General features: G+C 44.3%; 1 protein-coding gene across 23 annotated transcripts in view; it reads right to left on the bottom strand.

Moving 5' to 3' along the window:
- LOC139049833 (uncharacterized) overlaps positions 1–17,259 on the bottom strand; it is a 349,117-nt gene that overhangs the window by 321,872 nt on the left and 9,986 nt on the right. For 10 of the 23 annotated variants that reach the window (XR_011508582.1, XR_011508581.1, XR_011508596.1 and 7 more), the window contains one exon: positions 10,984–11,025. Coding sequence is in view for 3 of the 23 variants with exons in the window: in XM_070525655.1 (XP_070381756.1) it covers positions 10,213–10,321; positions 10,984–11,025; positions 11,805–11,823; positions 11,939–12,020 (252 nt within the window). In the remaining 20 variants the exon portion in view is untranslated. Of the gene's footprint in view, positions 1–9,473; positions 10,523–10,983; positions 11,026–11,308; positions 11,400–11,804; positions 11,824–11,938; positions 12,106–17,259 lie in introns of those variants that run through there. The other 13 variants (XR_011508580.1, XM_070525656.1, XR_011508585.1 and 10 more) reach the window with 12 other exon arrangements.

The raw sequence follows: 17,259 nt of genomic DNA, 5'->3' as shown, positions 1-17,259 counted from the left end.
GCAGAGCGTTCTTGAAAGCCATCCTCAAGAGCGTGTCGGCCTGTTTCATCTCGGATAGCGCAAGATGGCAGTAGGGCTGGCTGTATGTGATTCTGCTCACCACCAGGTTTCGGACTAGTCGAAGGGTGCCCCTTCTTTTATGCCTATGTTCTTGGATGTTAATGTCGATTACACCACACGCTGTGCGACGGATGCAACGGGAAGAGCACCCACGCATCAAGGACAGATGCATTGCGTGCACACGTTCGTCACGCGCACGCACGCACAAGTGCAGCATGTGTACATCCTCATTCTTGTAAGCCCTCCGTCTGGCGCAAGTGCGCTATTGAGAACAAACTGAATTTCTCAATGTAAAGTGGATCACAAAATTCGTAAAGCACGACTTACACACAACCTACAGACATTACAGCATCGGATTGTAATTGTAATATACGAGAAAACGTAATTCTGTTACGCGGAAACTCAAACAATAACGCCTTTTCTAGCTGCCGGTTTTCGGGTGAGCACGCCGCGAAAAGTCCCGATCTACTAGAGGCCGGATGCCTCGCTACAAAAGGAGCTGCAGAACCCTACAGGCCAAAACAAACGCAAACTTCGATTCTGAATTGGGTGTGAGCGCTTTCCGTCGTCTGGACCGCACGCGCAGGCACGCACACTCAATTAACTGTTGCGCTTAGCGCCGCCTTCTGCTACTGAGCAAGCCCAAAAGTTCAGCAGCAAAACACGCGTTACGACAAACGCATAACATTTCCGACGGCCGTCTGCTACATCGTTTCGCTTGTGTCAGCACGGACGCGCCAGGCGCGAAGCCATTGTCATTACGAGGTGGCGCGCGTTAAAGGAAAAAAATGAGGTTAATGAAACGTGGCTCACGTGAGGCTGGTGGTGACGAACACGAAAAGGCCGTTACGTAAAAACGCCCATCCTCGCAAACGAAATGAAAGAGCAGCGGTGCGTATAGTCACGTGATGGCGACCTTGGACACGTCCTTGACCGAAGGAAATATAAACGCTAATTCGGACGCTACACCAGATCTCAAAGCTTTTCCTCTTTAACACCCAAAGTTGGTCCCGCCTCAATGTCACTGTGTTAAGCGATATTTCTGTTCACATTGTTGCTTTGAGAGCTTCCTAGTAACGTCGTGGTTTTATTATGGCGACTTCTCGAGAGTGACATCGTCTTTAAGTATGGCGTTTGTTGGCGTCACACAATCGTTTTTGTTGTTATTGCGTTGTACCTTTCTGTGCTCCATGTAACACTAACTGCTGCCAAGGGCCTTCAAACGAAGGCTGGCAGTATTACTGAAATAAAAGACTGGTATGTGTCGACTACGTTGTTTGTCATCTGGCTGCGTGTCAACTGCTACCAATTCCAACTGCGCTTGGAATTGGCACTGCAGACCCACTCGTAACGGTGGCTACCTTGTTTAGTTCGTAATCACAGCCACTACGAACTGCAGTTACATCAAGGTAGTAAACGATTTGACACTACCGGTATGTAGCGACTACAACGATTTTTTAATGGTACACTGTTCGGATATACGTTTAAGGAGACGCCGCGGCCGGAATCGAAGCAATGCCATTGCTACAGCGGTGGTTATACACAGGTCTCAAATGCACCACTAATTTGCTAGTAGGACAGTTGCAAATGTTCTCGTATACATTACAATAATCTCACGTATAAGCTGCAAGTTCACAGTATATTAAGTTTGCCCGTTTCAGATGCTCTAATATGTGCTGACAACATAGTTCACAAATCTTTTGCTCTACTACTAAAATAGGTATCGCCGTTATGTAAACTGTGTGCTTGAAATTCACTTATCCATATTAGCCAATTATGTTTTTAAAGTACGAGGCCCAAAAATCAAGATCTTGCTTCCCACAGTTGCTAAGATTATTTCATTCACACCGGTTTCAGCGGATGTTTAAAGAAAGCATTTAAGCGTTTTACGTGCATTTAAGTAGAGAATCGGAGATGACCCCCGAACTAAAGGTAAAAAAAAATGAATTCTGGGGTTTGAGGTGCTAAAACCACGACATGATTATAAGGCAAGCCGCAGTGAGCGACTCCGTGCTACCTTTGACAACCTGGGGTTACTTAAAGTGCACCCAACACACGGTACCAGGGGTGTTTTTCCATTTCGCCCCCGTCGAAATGCGGCCGCCGCGGCCGGGATTTGATCCCACGATCTCTGGCTTAGCAGCGCAGCACAAAAGCCACTATACGCCACCGCGGCGCTTGAATATTTCGCGCCTCTTAACGGAACTCCAGACGGTGAAAATTAATCCGACCATCATTATCCACGGTGCAGTTTCGACACTTAAAACCTCACAATAAAGCTGAACAAAGAAAAAAAAAACGAAGGGAGGGGGGGAAGGTCCGTTGTTCTTTAAACTGGCGAATTGGGCAGTCGGAGGAGCACGCCACACGCGGTCAGCTTGTGGAATGTGTATGTTGCGCAATGTAATTACAGACAACCTAAGCACGGCCATGAAAGACACAAGAGCAAGTTCTTTTTTTTAATTCTAAATCTGCTATATTATGTGGGACAAAATTGTTGCCTGCCACGAGTGACTTATCTGCAACCGGCCTCGTTGCGCAGGAGGCGGGTGTGACGACGACTGTTGTTTCGGGCATACTCGCCGCAGCGTCCGCGGCAAGCTACCGAACTTTGCTGCGATCTCGCACAGGGGCCATTCATCACCGACGCTCCGAGTGGAACGAAAGTGCGGTTTCTCGTGTAACAAAGGGCCACGCGCGTAGTACCACGTGTTTATACGCACATTATTTTCGCTTGGTCAACAATGCCTGCCCGCCCGCAAAAGCCGCCACTCTTGTGGCACGCTCGACAAGCAACGTGTGGTTATGTGCACTTGCTGTGCTTGAGGTTCAGCCTTGGTTTCTTTCGTCATTATTTTTTTTTTCACTAATGTCGCCAGCCTCGAGTTCACGGGAGTTCGCATTCGTGTTTGGCCTTGGTGAGAAATTTCAACATTAGATATATCCTTCTGGAAGCCCGTTTTCCTTGCTACAATATTTCGTTCTTCAATTTCGTGAACCCTATTGTGTCATATGTGCCTCAGAGATCGGCGCCTGCAGGAAAGTGTTCACCGACATCTCGGAGGTGGTAACGGCCGTCGTTAACAGAGCGCAGGCTAGATGGCACAATACCGCGCCGCAAAGTTGATTAGTCGAAAAAAAATTTTGGTTTTACTTGCAAAAAAAAAGAAAGCGCTATCTGATTATGAGGCACGCCGCAGCGGGGTACTCTGGAAATTTGGACCACTTGGGGTTCTTCATCGTGCACATAAACCTAAGAATACGGGTGTCTTCGCATTGCGCGCCCCCACCGATATGTTGAACAGCTTAGCTCAAACAGGCGAAGAGACTATTTGTAGCCGTCCCGTTTTGACTGGGCACGGCATTAAATCACAATCCCCGTCGAACGCTTCGCGAACATCGCGAAGCATCCTGCAGCGCGTTTGCAGTGGAATAGAAAACTCGATCCGTGTTGGCCAGCGAAGGCGGCGGAGAAATTTGATATTGAAGTGGCAACCTGGTATGTAGCGGGGTGCCGGGGTTGGCTAAGTTGGTCCCGGATGTCATCACGCTAAAGCAGCATGGTCCCGTACGCGTATCGCGAGAGGAAAATGGCGCGACGTGACATTATATGCCGTACAGGGAGGTCGGCGGGACGGACAACAAAGGGTGCGAGCGCGGTCCTCTCCTAAAGTTCTGAATCGGCATCGCCAGTTACAATAATTTTGTTAATACCAAAGCACAAGTGTTAAAACAAGGCAACTCAGACTGGGTCCGTGCAATTTCTTGGCAGACAGTGCAGGGTCGACTGTCGAAGTTCACTGTACACGCAAAACCCGACTGCAGGAGACTTACAAATAAGAGCAACGAAAAAAAAAAAGAAAACACTGCGACTACGAATAGCTCAAGTATGAACCAAGTATGAAAACTCAACGAAAATATTGATTGATTGATTAGTAGAGTTTATTGGCGCAAGGGCCAGATGTGGCCAAAGAGCGCCAAGTCGATCCATGCTTCTCAATGATATATGGGTGTTAATTGCGGGGATTAATGAAACACGGCTGTATAGTGGCCTAAAATATTCACTAATAAGTGCAAAATGTGCACGTGCTGCAATGTGGCTGTAAGAGGACCTAAAATTTATTCGCTCTAAAGTGCGTAAAATACAAGTATCTATCTACATATAAAAAATGACAGTGATTGATCGTTTCTCCGATGACATTCAACAAAAAGAAAACTATTCAGTAATATGTACACATTCCCGAACAAACATGACATCTACAGCACCATATTTCCTAGGAAACAAGCTCAAGGCATTTTTAAATTATAGTATTAGAGATAACAAAGCTCTCATTGCTTTATTGCATGACTAGGTATTTCATTTGAAATACAAGCTCCAACAAAGCCTAAGCCGTCGCATGGGGCTGCGATGACCAATGCGAAGGCTCACTGCCTGGCGCCGCGCAGGAGGTCGCGGGATCGAACGCAGATCACGAATCGACTGCTCTTGAACGCCACGACCATTAACAGACCGTAAAACGCCGTCTATGAAGTAGTGCGGGACGCCAGATCAATTTTGATACTTATACATCTTACTTTACATGCGCACCGAAATCTCATTAAGTCGCCGTTTCGACTGAGAGTGCGCTTTAAATCAATAAGTCAATTAAGCAATCAATAACTATTTCCGCATCAAGACGCGGACATGATCAGGACAAAACGTTCAACCGAGCTCGACAAGGCTTCTCAGCCCTACGCAGCTCAGGACCGTGGTGCAAGGAATACAACATTAAGTACACGTAATCCTGCGTACAACATGGGCAAAGATATTCACATTGATATACATCTCCAGCAAGACAACACAAGGCAAAATATAGTCAAAAGTACAATGAATAAAAGGCGCATAAATATCCGGACCTAACATATTGCGAAGCAATGAAACTATAGATCTAGAAAAAGAAAACTCGTGTAATGCAGATTTACGGCACGATATAATGTCAAGGCGGGACACTAAACAGAAATAATCACGTGTAATAGTAAATCACGCATCTGCTGTAGCAAAGCGAGGCGACCAGTATAAGTGCGGTTAACTATTAAATTCTGGGGTATCACTAGCTAAAACCACGATATTATCAGGCACGCCTTCACGAGGGACTCGATTAATTTCGACCACCTGCGATTCTTTTACACCCAATGCTCTGTACACGGGCGTTTTCTTTGTTGTTGTTGTTAAGCGTAAATTTCACGCTTAACACATTTGTACTGTTCGGGTGCCGCCTGCCAGATCGCAGGGCAGCGAGGTCACGGTTCAGCAAAACATGCACTCATGAGCGGGGAAGCGACTCCATTGTCTTCTGGCGGTTGTTACCCGAGCTCCCCGTGCAACTCCCATGCAAGACAGCCTTTAAGGCTATAATATTGCACACAAACAAATGCTCAAACGTAAATTAACAAATGCAAAACAACCCTCGCAACGCCGCCGACCTCCTCTTCGATCCCAAACGTGCGTCACACCCACAACCTTCTATCCCCGACCCCGAATCGACCCAGATCTTCGCAGAACCGAGCCCAGCGTACGTGTCATGCTCTTGTGCATTACTGTATACCCGGCGTGCGTGCGCTTTGCAAGTTTGTGGACGCAAGCACGCATGCATGCAAGCGGCTTTTTTTTTTTCTTTACCGGAGCGATGGAGCGTACACGTTTCTTTATAATATGCACCACGTACATAGTCGTCAGCGTAAATACAGCCACTCACTCCCAGAACCCCACCCTACCCACACTACCCCACCCGAGATGGCCGCGCCCTCTTCTGTCGGAACTATGCGTACGCGAGTCCGTAGGCGCGTCCTCGGCGTAATCCTCAGGCGAGGCGCACCATCTCACCTCCGGAGTAAACATAAAACCTGTGTTATCTTCTTTAACGCGATTAACACTGTTAGCCTACTTCTGCAACTGTGTATATCCGCTATCCTATTCACGCCGTTCTTCCATCCCGCAAGTGTGTACCACCTTGGAGGCACTACACATACATACATACACACATTTTATATATATATATATATATATATATATATATATATATATATATATATGGCCGAGCAAACACGGGTATGCGCGTAATGAATATGCCATCCCCAAATTACATAAGCCCCACCAGTTGAATGCTAATCTAATTAACGCAGAACATAGGATTACTGATTTACTAAGTTCAGTTTAGAAGTGTTGAAATTTCATGAACTGAAGCCGATTACTAATTACGATACAAGCTCTTAGCAGAAAATCCGGAAATAGCGCCAGCTTTCAAATGTTCATCCCAACAATGTGAAGATGAAAAAAAAAAATCGCGCAGATCCAATTCGCACAAGTCGGAATCTACGCGAAGCGACGCTTACGTAAAGCGGCTAATTGAAACTGCTATGATGATGCGTACATGATAATGACCAGTGTATGCACAAAAAAGCAGCATGACACGTCGAAGACAATATTTAGGGATTCAGTACTCCTCGTGGGCAAACTGGGACGCGCCCATTCCGGAGGATTCGCCACGAATGGACACAGCCCCAGTGGCCCACACCCAACGGCGAAGGCAAAGTAAATGGAAAAATTCGTAAATATACATTATACGTTCTATTAACGGATCGCCCTGCTTCCTCTGATCCCTATTCAGGATTGGGTACGCAGGAACGCATACAGAGTACTAAATTTCAGAGAAAATCCATAAAATTGCCGATTCCATTTGCAGACCGCTCTACTTTTAGATTCCAGTGAGCCGACACACGTGCGATTTTTGTTACGCACAAAATAGCTGGACATACGTGGTCAGCATATGGTTTAATCCGTGGGTACATCTGAATTACCTTGGCGTATACGTATACATGAAGCGTAACTACAGCCATAGCAAATACGGACGTCTACTAGTGCGTAAGCATTCTCCGACACTACTTCTCTTTCGCCTACACGTCGCTGTTTCAAGAGCTAATGCTTACACATTAGCAGGCAATTCTCAAAATTTTTGTAACGTCTTTTTTGTTCTTGTTGCTTATCTACCCTTAGACCACATAACATTCTAAGCACAATTCCATTACACACAATTATGGGGATTACAATCTTCTTTCGCTGCGCTCTGTAGGCTTTATTATGAATCAGACAACCTGCTTTTCTCTGGAGGCTGGGAAGCTACTTCAACTTCGATGTCTCGTTGTTCCTACGTTGCCGTAGCCTCCCTGCTTCTTCGTCTCCATTTTCTCTCGATTCTCAGCTTAGCTGGGCATCCGTGTACTGAACGGAGTGTAACGAGTTTCCGGGAAGCTGCATGGCTTCTACTTCGTCATCACGTCTACATGCAGCCTTTTTTAAGTCTTTTCATTCATGGCGACGTGGAGTTTTTTTTTTACTTTATTGCATCAAATGAATATGCGGACGCGACGGCCACGTGACTTATTTCAATAGTTTAAAGCTACCAATCGCGTACAGTTACACTATTATAGCGGTTACATATATTGATAAATTGCGCACTTATTTCCCAGCTACAAGGCGCCACGGGCCAGGATTACGCATTAAAATACGCATTGCCTTTTCAGCTAACAGCTTTACGCGTTCTTTTCTCCGACCGTTTATGAACATCTGCTCCAGTACTTTAGGGACGAAGGAAGTTTAGGACGCAATAGCTGACAGCCGTTGGCTGCACTCGTCACATTTGCTTGCATCCCGTCTGGCACGATTCCAATGACAAAGTAAGAAAGAACGGGAACCGAACGTTGCGGTTGTTTGACAGATGACCTGTTTTAGCGGAGCGTGCGTGATGCGAGCGAATTGCTTTCTCGTGTCGCCTAACAAGGCAACCACGTGGCCATCGAGGACGATAAACAACCGGTGCCCGAAGCGATGTAGACCTTGCTTCCACGTTCAGGAGGGCGAGAGAGCAAGACCGCAAGTGCGGGATTGTAAAAAAAAGAAAGCCAGTGGTTGCGTTGCGCCAATGCCGAGGAAAGCGAACACACGTTTTAGCGAATGGCCCACCCTTCGCAGACGACGGGATTGCAGAAGACAAAAAAAAAAAGCAGAAACAGATGAGTGGAGGCAGAAGAAAAAAACAAGCAGACGATAAATAAGTTGCAAACGAGGCTGCAGCGCGCGCGTACTGCAATATAGGAACGCGAATGAATTACAGACCAAGAAAATAAAAAGGTAGAAGCGATAACAGCTCCAAACACCGGCCTACGATTCATCCTTGCCAATGACCCCAAAACCCAGAAGCCAGCAGCGGAGGAGGCGGGAGTATCGCGGTAACCTCGACACACTCACTGCGGGAAACGTACACCTCTAATAGCGTGCAGTCGCCTGCGCTTCACTGCCTCGCTTTAGGCCAGAGCACACCTCACATAGGTCGTCTGTATCTATTAGGAATTGGATGCGACAGTTAGCGGCAATGGGCGGGAAGACTCGGGAAACAATGAATCCGTTCAGTATAACAATATGAAGCCAATGGATTACGGAGGCTAGGAGAAATGAAGGAAAAGTCAACTGTTATAAATTGAAATGCCGAATTACGAATAAGGGTTCATTTTCTGATAAGCTTCATATTGAATGAAAAAGAATTTGTCACCGGTGGGAGGAGCACCCACGACCACCCGTATGATGCGTAGACGAACACAAGTGCCCAAGAAATGTCGGGACAGTCATCAACTTGCAGCTTAATTGGTAGCGTATTGCACACGCCTAACATAGCTTGTGGATTCGGCTGCCACTAGCAGCAAGTCCCACATTCATTCCCTTAAGCTCCTTCAAATATATTTTGCCGTTATTCGTATTACTGCTATATTTCTACTAAGTGCTCTTTCCTTGGCTTCAAATTGTAATAGTCACCAATGACGAAACTAAATAGCGCAACAGAGAAAGGCGATATGAAACAGGGGTGCTATGCCAGAATTCGGGTAGGTTTGTTGCCAGTGGTAGGGAGACCTTCAAGCAGCGCGTCAGCTTTATAATGCTGCACGCAACTACGGCAATCACGTGAAACGCGGAAAGAAATCGAGTCGCGCCACCGCGCGCAACACTGCAGCAACACGGCGCGCAAGCGTGCCGAGCCACTTTGTGCGGATCCTCCTCCGCACAATCTTGTTTCTCTCTTCCCCAAATTCACTTTCACAAGCGAAAACAATTCGCCGTCCCGCTCTCTCTCACGTGTACTTTCTCCATAACAGCGTGCGGGAGTGAGGAAAGAACCAGACGGCAACTCACAACGAAGTAGATGGGTCTTACGCGAAAGCGACGGCAGCGCACCGTCTGCATCGCCGGCCTCGAGCAGACGACCAAAAATGGCCGCTGCGGCCTGTTCGTAACGCCCGCCGCGCACCCAGCGCGCTTCCGCAATTACATCCGCATTTCGTTGACGACGTAGACATATGGCGGAGACATGACTGCAGCAAAAAAGTACCAGATGAGGCAAGCTTCACTGTTGCCAAATTTATTGCCACTACTCATGTTTGTTTTCGCCTGTCATCATCGTGTTGCATAATATAACGCTAACCTCAAAAAATGCGCGCCAGTGTTTAGAACAGCGCGTCGAAATTCGGAATTCATTTAAACCTGATTTAGCCCTCTCCACGGCTAAACTTGTACAACTCGCCACATCCCAACACTACATAATCTATTAACGTTTCCACATTTCATGTACGTTAGAATGCACCGCGAGAAAATGACTTCACAAAAATGTGGTGGCGTCACGCACATCTCAAAGGCCATTAATTTTGCAGAAGAGATTTCACCACTGCTAATCGGGCCACTGGTAGCAACAAAATCATGCAGAGTTGTGAGCTCCCTGCTGCTTGTAACCTTGGGTCCTCCTTCACATTTCCTCCTACGTATTGGGACAGTGTTGTTGCATTGACTACTTGACAGTTTTTAGTGTGTGCTCTAATATGCGCACAGATAATTTGCACATAGGTAACCTCGGGGTTTAGTTAAACAGTACATTCATTTCCTGTGGATTCTCTTAGTTCAGGAATACATATCATCTAAACCTGCAAGTCACAACTTTCTGTCCACCCTTCTAATAAATATACAAATACACCACCAGTTTGCACTTTGCACAACATCTAGCATGCACAACACACGGTGACCAGGCTTTTCGTGCACAATGGTGGCTGCTATGTGCCCTCCTCCTTCAGAGATTACTGGCCCGGGAACATCCTGCAATCTATTCCTGCAGTGTTGCGAGAATTCTCCTGCAAACACAGTCTTTGTCGCTGCCCGAAAACAGCACTTGCCATCCCCGATGACCTGAAAGGGATGCCAAAGAAGAACGTTAGGTTACGCTTCACTAGTAAATCGCGCTCATGCAATAGCAAAGTAGCCGCTATAGCTTACCGTCGGACTTACCATCGTGTTGGCTTTGTCAGCCAGCAGATGTGGCAACACCTACTTGACATTCCCACATCAACTCGCCATGATGTCATGTATTATGAAAGGATCTGCACAGGTCTGCTCATGGAAAATGACTACATTGCATTCTAACCAGGGACTCAATTGCAGCAAATTTCGAGTAATTTTTTTTGTGCACCAAAACAAGAGAATATACTCCAAGATCCGTAACATCATCGTGACACAGTGGCACTGAGCCACACTTTCACACCCCCCAATCTCCCGCAAACTCTCAGAGTGTGTTAAACCGACTAGACAACAGACCGATTTCAGACAAGCATTCTTGGACTATCATTCCACGCGTCGCATGTTTACAAAGCGACGTGGGCGTTGCTATACCACGGCTGTGGCTATACAGCTCACGCAACGGACTGGCCTGTGACCGACTGCAGGCATGAAGTGATGGACAACCACACATATTCACAGTGATAGCACCTTCCTCCCTCTCTTTGTCGCATGCCTTAAACCCTTCCCCTTGAATAGAATAGCAAACCGCATGCGCATCTGGTTGACCTCCCTACCTTTTCCTCCTCCTCCTACTACCACTTGGCGTCACAAGTGACCTGAAAGAGAAATCGGAGAGGAACATTTGTTAAAACAAATGTGCTTCAGATAGCAAAATGAGCACTCCTTGTGCCATTGGGTTTCATTACAAAAGAAAATTTACACAGAAGAAAATTAGGTAATATCCCCACAGCCCACTACACTGTAAGGCAAAACAAGCCTTTCTTTGGGCTTTGTATTATTTGCCTTCACATTGAGGGTGCTACTGTGTTCTATGAACACACTAGCGCTGCATTTGTATCTGGGGTAAGTTTTAGAAATAGTATGCGTGCACTTATTCACCTTCACATTGAGAGTCCATTGGACTGTTGTCACGGGTTTAGGCATTCAAGCAGCATTCATGAGGTTCTGTGCCCTGAACCGGTGTTTCGCGCTGTGAGGGATGTCGTTAGGATATAAGCTGGTGACTTGGGCACAATGGTCACTCACAATGGGAAACTGCATCATTAATGAACTAATTAGGGTGTTAGCCTCTGGCAAATAGAGTGGACGTCATGGGCACCCTAAAAAACAGTTCCTGGGAAAATGCTGGCCAGCCCAACGACTAGTATTACTGGTACTGGCCAGCTAGTATTAAAGAAGTATCAAAGGTGCTCTTTGAGATGTCCTCTAAATTTGTTGACGCAATGGGTGACCTAAAAAAGGAGATGAACAAGATTGATGAGACGAATAACTCAGTGAAAGCTGAGCTCACTTCCATCAGACAATCAATCGGGTACATGAATGAAAACTTTGAAGATTACCGCAAAGAAATGAAAAGTCTTCGACTTGAGCTTACCGAAGTGAAAAACCAGGGCCTGGAATGCAAGAAAGAGAACCTAAGACTAAACAAAGAGCATCAGGAAACGAAAAAGCAGCTTATTGAGTTAAAGCAGTACAGCAGGCGTAATAACCTGGAATTAAGAGGTATACCAAAGGCTGACAATGAAGACGTCCTCGGAACAATCGGAAAAGTCGCATCTTCCTTGTCCGTCCAGCTTTCTGATGGTGACATTGACTTAGCTCACCGCATCCCATCGAAGAACAATACGCCTCCAAACGTAGTTGTGAAGTTCACATCCAGATCAGTTCGTGACAAACTGTTGAAGGCAGCCAAAAAGCAGCGACTGAATACAACCATGCTGGGTTTTCAGAATAGCGATCCAGTGTACGTAGACGAACACTTGTGCCTCGAAAACAAGATCTTGCTGGGAAAAGCCATTCAACAAAAACGAGAGAAAGGATGGAAATTTGCATGGGTTTCTGAGGGGAAAATACTAATGCGGAAATCCGAGAACTCCAAAGTAGTGCATCTAACACGTGAAGAAGACTTAGCAGAAATAGTTTAAGTACTTTTATAAATTGCACAGTCTTTTCGTTAACAATGGCTTCTTCAATCAAAGAGATTGACAATCTTTGTAGAGCAAAATCTACATCAGTTAATATATCGTATAGTAAAGTTCCAGCGGCCACATATAGTTGCAATGACATTGAATCCCTTTTCATTCGGCTAGAGTGTGACGTCATCATTGGTGCAGTTTATTGGCCACCGAGCGGTAACCTCGCAGGATTCCTCGATAAGCTGGAAACTATTTTCTGCGCTGTGTCAAAGCAGCGAAATTAACCAGTGATTACAGTAGGCGACATGAACATAAACACATATGACATGCACAACCACGACTACAGCTGTTTGTTGCAATCTTACAACTATCGTAATTTAATTACGTCGCCGACGCGTATAACTAAGGCATCTTCGTCTTTAATTGACCACACATTAACAAATCTAGACAAGGGGGTTACCGGAGGCGTTTACCAAGAGCCAATCTCTGATCATCTACCTATCTTTGCCGCTTTAGATCATACAACTAGTACCAAAGAAATAATAAACAGCATTGGAATGAAAATAGATTACAAGCTACTACGAGAAGAAATCCTTCGCATTAATTTCAGTGACATCTTGCACGAGGATATCGACATTGAAATAAATAACCTAATTGCATATCTTAATATCGCCGTAGATAGGAGTAATCGCAAGGTCTCGAAGGGTCGACATGATACGCCCATGTGCCCTTGGATGACAAAGCACATACTTGAAACACTTAAGGCCAAAGAATACTGGCATGACAAATGGTGCCATAATAAAGATAACATATACTACTTAAAGCAATTCAAAGAACAGCGGAATAAATCGGTCGCTATGATTCGATCGCGCAAAAGGGCCTATTATGCTCACCTAATTACACAGACCGCTGGTAACACAAAAAAGCTGTGGGAAATTATAAACGAAATCACAGGAAAACAACGCAAGCTAACTGTGCTTCCCGAAACCACTGATACTGACGTTGTAGAGAATTTTAACACATACTTCACATGTATCGGTCCATCCCTGGCTGAAAAGTTTAGTGAATCAGAAAATATATCTATCTTCCAGAGTCCCGTACCTAACACTTTCGTTATGTATACCATTGAACTTGAAGACGTGATGGCAACAGTCAATAAGATGTCAGTCTCTAAAGCCTCCGGACTAGATGGTATTTCTATTCGAATAATAAAAGAGAATATAGATATGTTAGGGCCAGTATTATGCCACTTGTTTAACCACTCCGTGAACTGTTCTAGATATCCGTCTCAGCTGAAGATTGCTAAGGTTGTCCCTATCTTCAAAGAGGGAGACCGAAATGACCCTTGCAATTACAGGCCGATATCCGTGCTCAGTACCATTAATACTATATTTGAAAAAATTCTAACGCATCGGTTCCACAAATTTATTGATAAGTACAAGGTTATGTGCCCACAGCAACATGGCTTTCGTCCGAATCATTCAACCTCGTCAGCAGTGTTAACGCTAACTCAAATGATTAATGAAGCTTTGCAAAATAATACTTGTATGTGTCATATTCCTGGACCTAAAAAAAGCATTCGATACAGTTGATCACAACATACTCTTACATAAACTACAACATTATGGCTTCCGCGGTCGCTCATTAGATCTTACTGATTACCTTCGTGAAAGAGTACAAGTAGTAAGAATGAACAATATTGCATCATCGCCTAAGCATATGCGCACTGGAGTCCCTCAAGGATCCGTCCTTGGACCTCTTTTATTTTCATTATACATTAACGACTTCCCACTTATTCTTGGTACAAGTGAAACCCTTATGTATGCCGACGACACTTGTATTGTAGTAACAGCCGATAACACTTGTGATCTTGAAACTAAAGCAAACGAAGAGTTGAAAAAAGCAAGTGAATGGTTCTCAATGAACAAACTTACGATTAACATCAGTAAAACCATGTTGTATTTCGAACGCGTAACAATACCTTTTCTGCTAAATCATTAAATTTAGAAATAAACGATTTTCCATTAGACGAAGTCAACTCATTTCAATATCTTGGCGTGATTTTCGACAGCAATCTGCACTGGCAGGAACAAATAAGTGCAGTTTGTAAAAAGCTCGCATCAGGATGCTATGCGCTCTCACAAGCATGGCAGAGTCTCGATACTAACACACTGCGTATTTTATATTTTGCGCTCATCCATAGCCATATCGCATATTGTAATGAATCATGGGGTAAGACATACAAAACTTATCTTGAACCTGTACGCAAACTTCAAAAGCGCGCCCTGAGAATAATTACCCATTCAAGTTTAGATAAACAAAGTCTGATTTTATTTAATAGAATGAATGTGTTGCCGTATGACAAGATACACGAATTAAAAATTGCCACGTGTCTTCAACATTGTTAGACACAACCTCCCTTTTCATGTTTCTATATTTTACTCATCTAATCGTGCGACCAGAAATCAAACGTGCGGTAATTTTAATCTTCCTCCAACTAAAAATATTTACGGACGTTTGCTACAGTTTTCAGGGTCAAAAATTTGGAATAAACAACCAGCAGAAATAAAACAAGCAAATAATTTTTCATCGGTACTTAAGAAATACTTGCTTAGCCTCAATAATGCTTTTCAATGGTACCAATCCTGATGTCCTTTCTTTTCTTTAGTAACTCGCTGACACCTGCAGTGTTTCGATTTTGTCTAGATTAAAATTGTGTGTTCCTAATAATGCAGAAACTTGCCTGCAATTCTCCTAACTAGTGTATTGTATTTACTTAGAAATGTTTAATAGTATAAGATGCTTCTCACTGTTTCGCATTTCACTGTGTACGCTCGTGCAACTTAATGGTATGCGACAAATATGTGTATGCACGTGATGTATTTTAATTGCTTTGTACTTGCAATTGTTATTCATTTTTTTATTGGACCCGACACTAGCCTGTGGCTATGGGTCCAACCAGTTCTGGTATTTCTGTGTGTTCTATGTCTGCAAATAAAGAATTGAATTGAATTGAAAAGAGCAGGATGCAGGGGATCAGCGCCACCATGATGAGGAGGCACAAAGCCAGGGCACCGTCCTGGATCTCCTTGCTGCCGTTCCCAAGGAATAAATGAGAAAGCCATCTGGGGTAACCAAGACAACTCCTTATGTAGACAAGTGAGAAAGAGTTTGAAGACCATTACACCAGCAATTTGGAAAAAGTCCAGCGGGGATTTAGAGCTAAATGCAAGAGAAATGCATTAGCATCACGTCGCACCTCTTTGAAGTTCCTGACCCATGATTTAAACCACATTCACGACATTGCAAAGTGTTCTTCAGAAGCTGCCGACACACGAACTGCCTCTTCAAGGAGCGAAGTGCAAGGTGATCCAAAGCAGAGCCCCCTCAGTTGCAGAATATATATGCAGGGTGATCACTTCGAACTTTTAATTTTTAATATCACTGGAGGCAGATGGAATAATCCAACTCAAGGACAAGAATTATGCTAAGAGGTGAACATCACTAGCAGGAGCAATAAAAAAAATTAATTATGGGGTATTACGTGCCAAAACCACAATCTGATTATGAGGCACACAGTAGTAGGGGAGCTCTGGAAACTTGCACCACCTGGAGTTCTTTAATGTGCACCTCGTTCTTGTTCCCTGGTGAAATGGCATAACTCACTTGGGAGACTGGCCATGAATCAGGCGATGAACTTACCAATTCTTTTTTTGAATAAATTAGGGTGCAATGAAATGAGCATCTTGCAAATGGGATTTGAAGCGTCTAGTGTTACAGGTACGAATAATCAAGTGTCTAAATATCCCATAAAAAAGAATTTTGTGAGCAAAAGTATTAGGAAGAATTTTAGCATGCAATTCTTTGCCTCACACAGAAAGATGGTGAGGGCTTCACTTAACATTCCTATGGCTGCAACCTAGTACAGTCGCCCTAAAGGAAATAATTATAGTAAGAGTCCAATTCAAGCCAACCTATGGGAACGGTTCTTTTAAAACTCTTTTGCATAATGAAACAGCGGCATGTCAAAAAGAAGTATTGCAGAGATTCATTCTCATTGCACAAAGGCGATATAGCCGGACCGGACCTCTGGAGGTAAAAGTTCAGTGGTGGAACCATAGTCTCGTAATTGTTATTTCAATTTGTTTCCATTTGCATTTGCGCCATTTGTTGCTTTAAGGATTGTGGGAAATGGGATGTTGATAATGATAACTGTACAAAGTTGTGTGCAGTAGTATATTTTCTGAATTGCGTTGCACTGATGAAGTGACGTGAGTAACATGGGGATTATAGGACCATCGTGGGATGCTACTGTAAGTACACCTGCATATTCATTTAAGGCTACATCTTTGTGACATGGCACACACACTAAACAAACGAGATGCAAGTGTCTTAGGAGAAGAGAATAGACAGTTTTTAATGAAATTATCAATTGGATGTGGTTGAAGAACACAGACAGTCAGTTAAGATTACGGCTGATGACATTGACGATGGTAATTCGCATAAAGTTAAGACAATTGCCAATAATTTTGCCTAAAAGATAGGTGTAAGTCAGGCAGCTAAATGAAAAAAGACCAATTTAGATGTGATATAATGCCTACACTTGCCTTTACTTCACATACAAAAGCATCACTTGCTATAACGGTCTTTGTATCCAGGTGTGCAAGGTGGCCTTCAAGAATTCTATCCAGATATTGATAGGGAAGATGTTTAGCATTATTTGGAAAAATACGAAATTCAATTTGAGCATCTGGAACTGAGGAATTTAGCAGGACCACCTCACAAAGTTGAACGTTTATTGGGTGCAATAGTTTTTCAGCGAAAACAACTTGAGGGAAACGTGAGTGATAACACTGATAGCTAAAAATGAGGCCGGTTACTTAAAAACATTGTGACCTCCTCTGTGGTGATGAA

Source organism: Dermacentor albipictus, chromosome 9, assembly GCF_038994185.2.
Source record: "Dermacentor albipictus isolate Rhodes 1998 colony chromosome 9, USDA_Dalb.pri_finalv2, whole genome shotgun sequence".
Classification (NCBI taxonomy): domain Eukaryota; kingdom Metazoa; phylum Arthropoda; class Arachnida; order Ixodida; family Ixodidae; genus Dermacentor; species Dermacentor albipictus.
The sequence above is the reverse complement of the archived record's forward strand: the minus strand, read 5'-3'. Positions and strand labels throughout refer to the sequence as shown.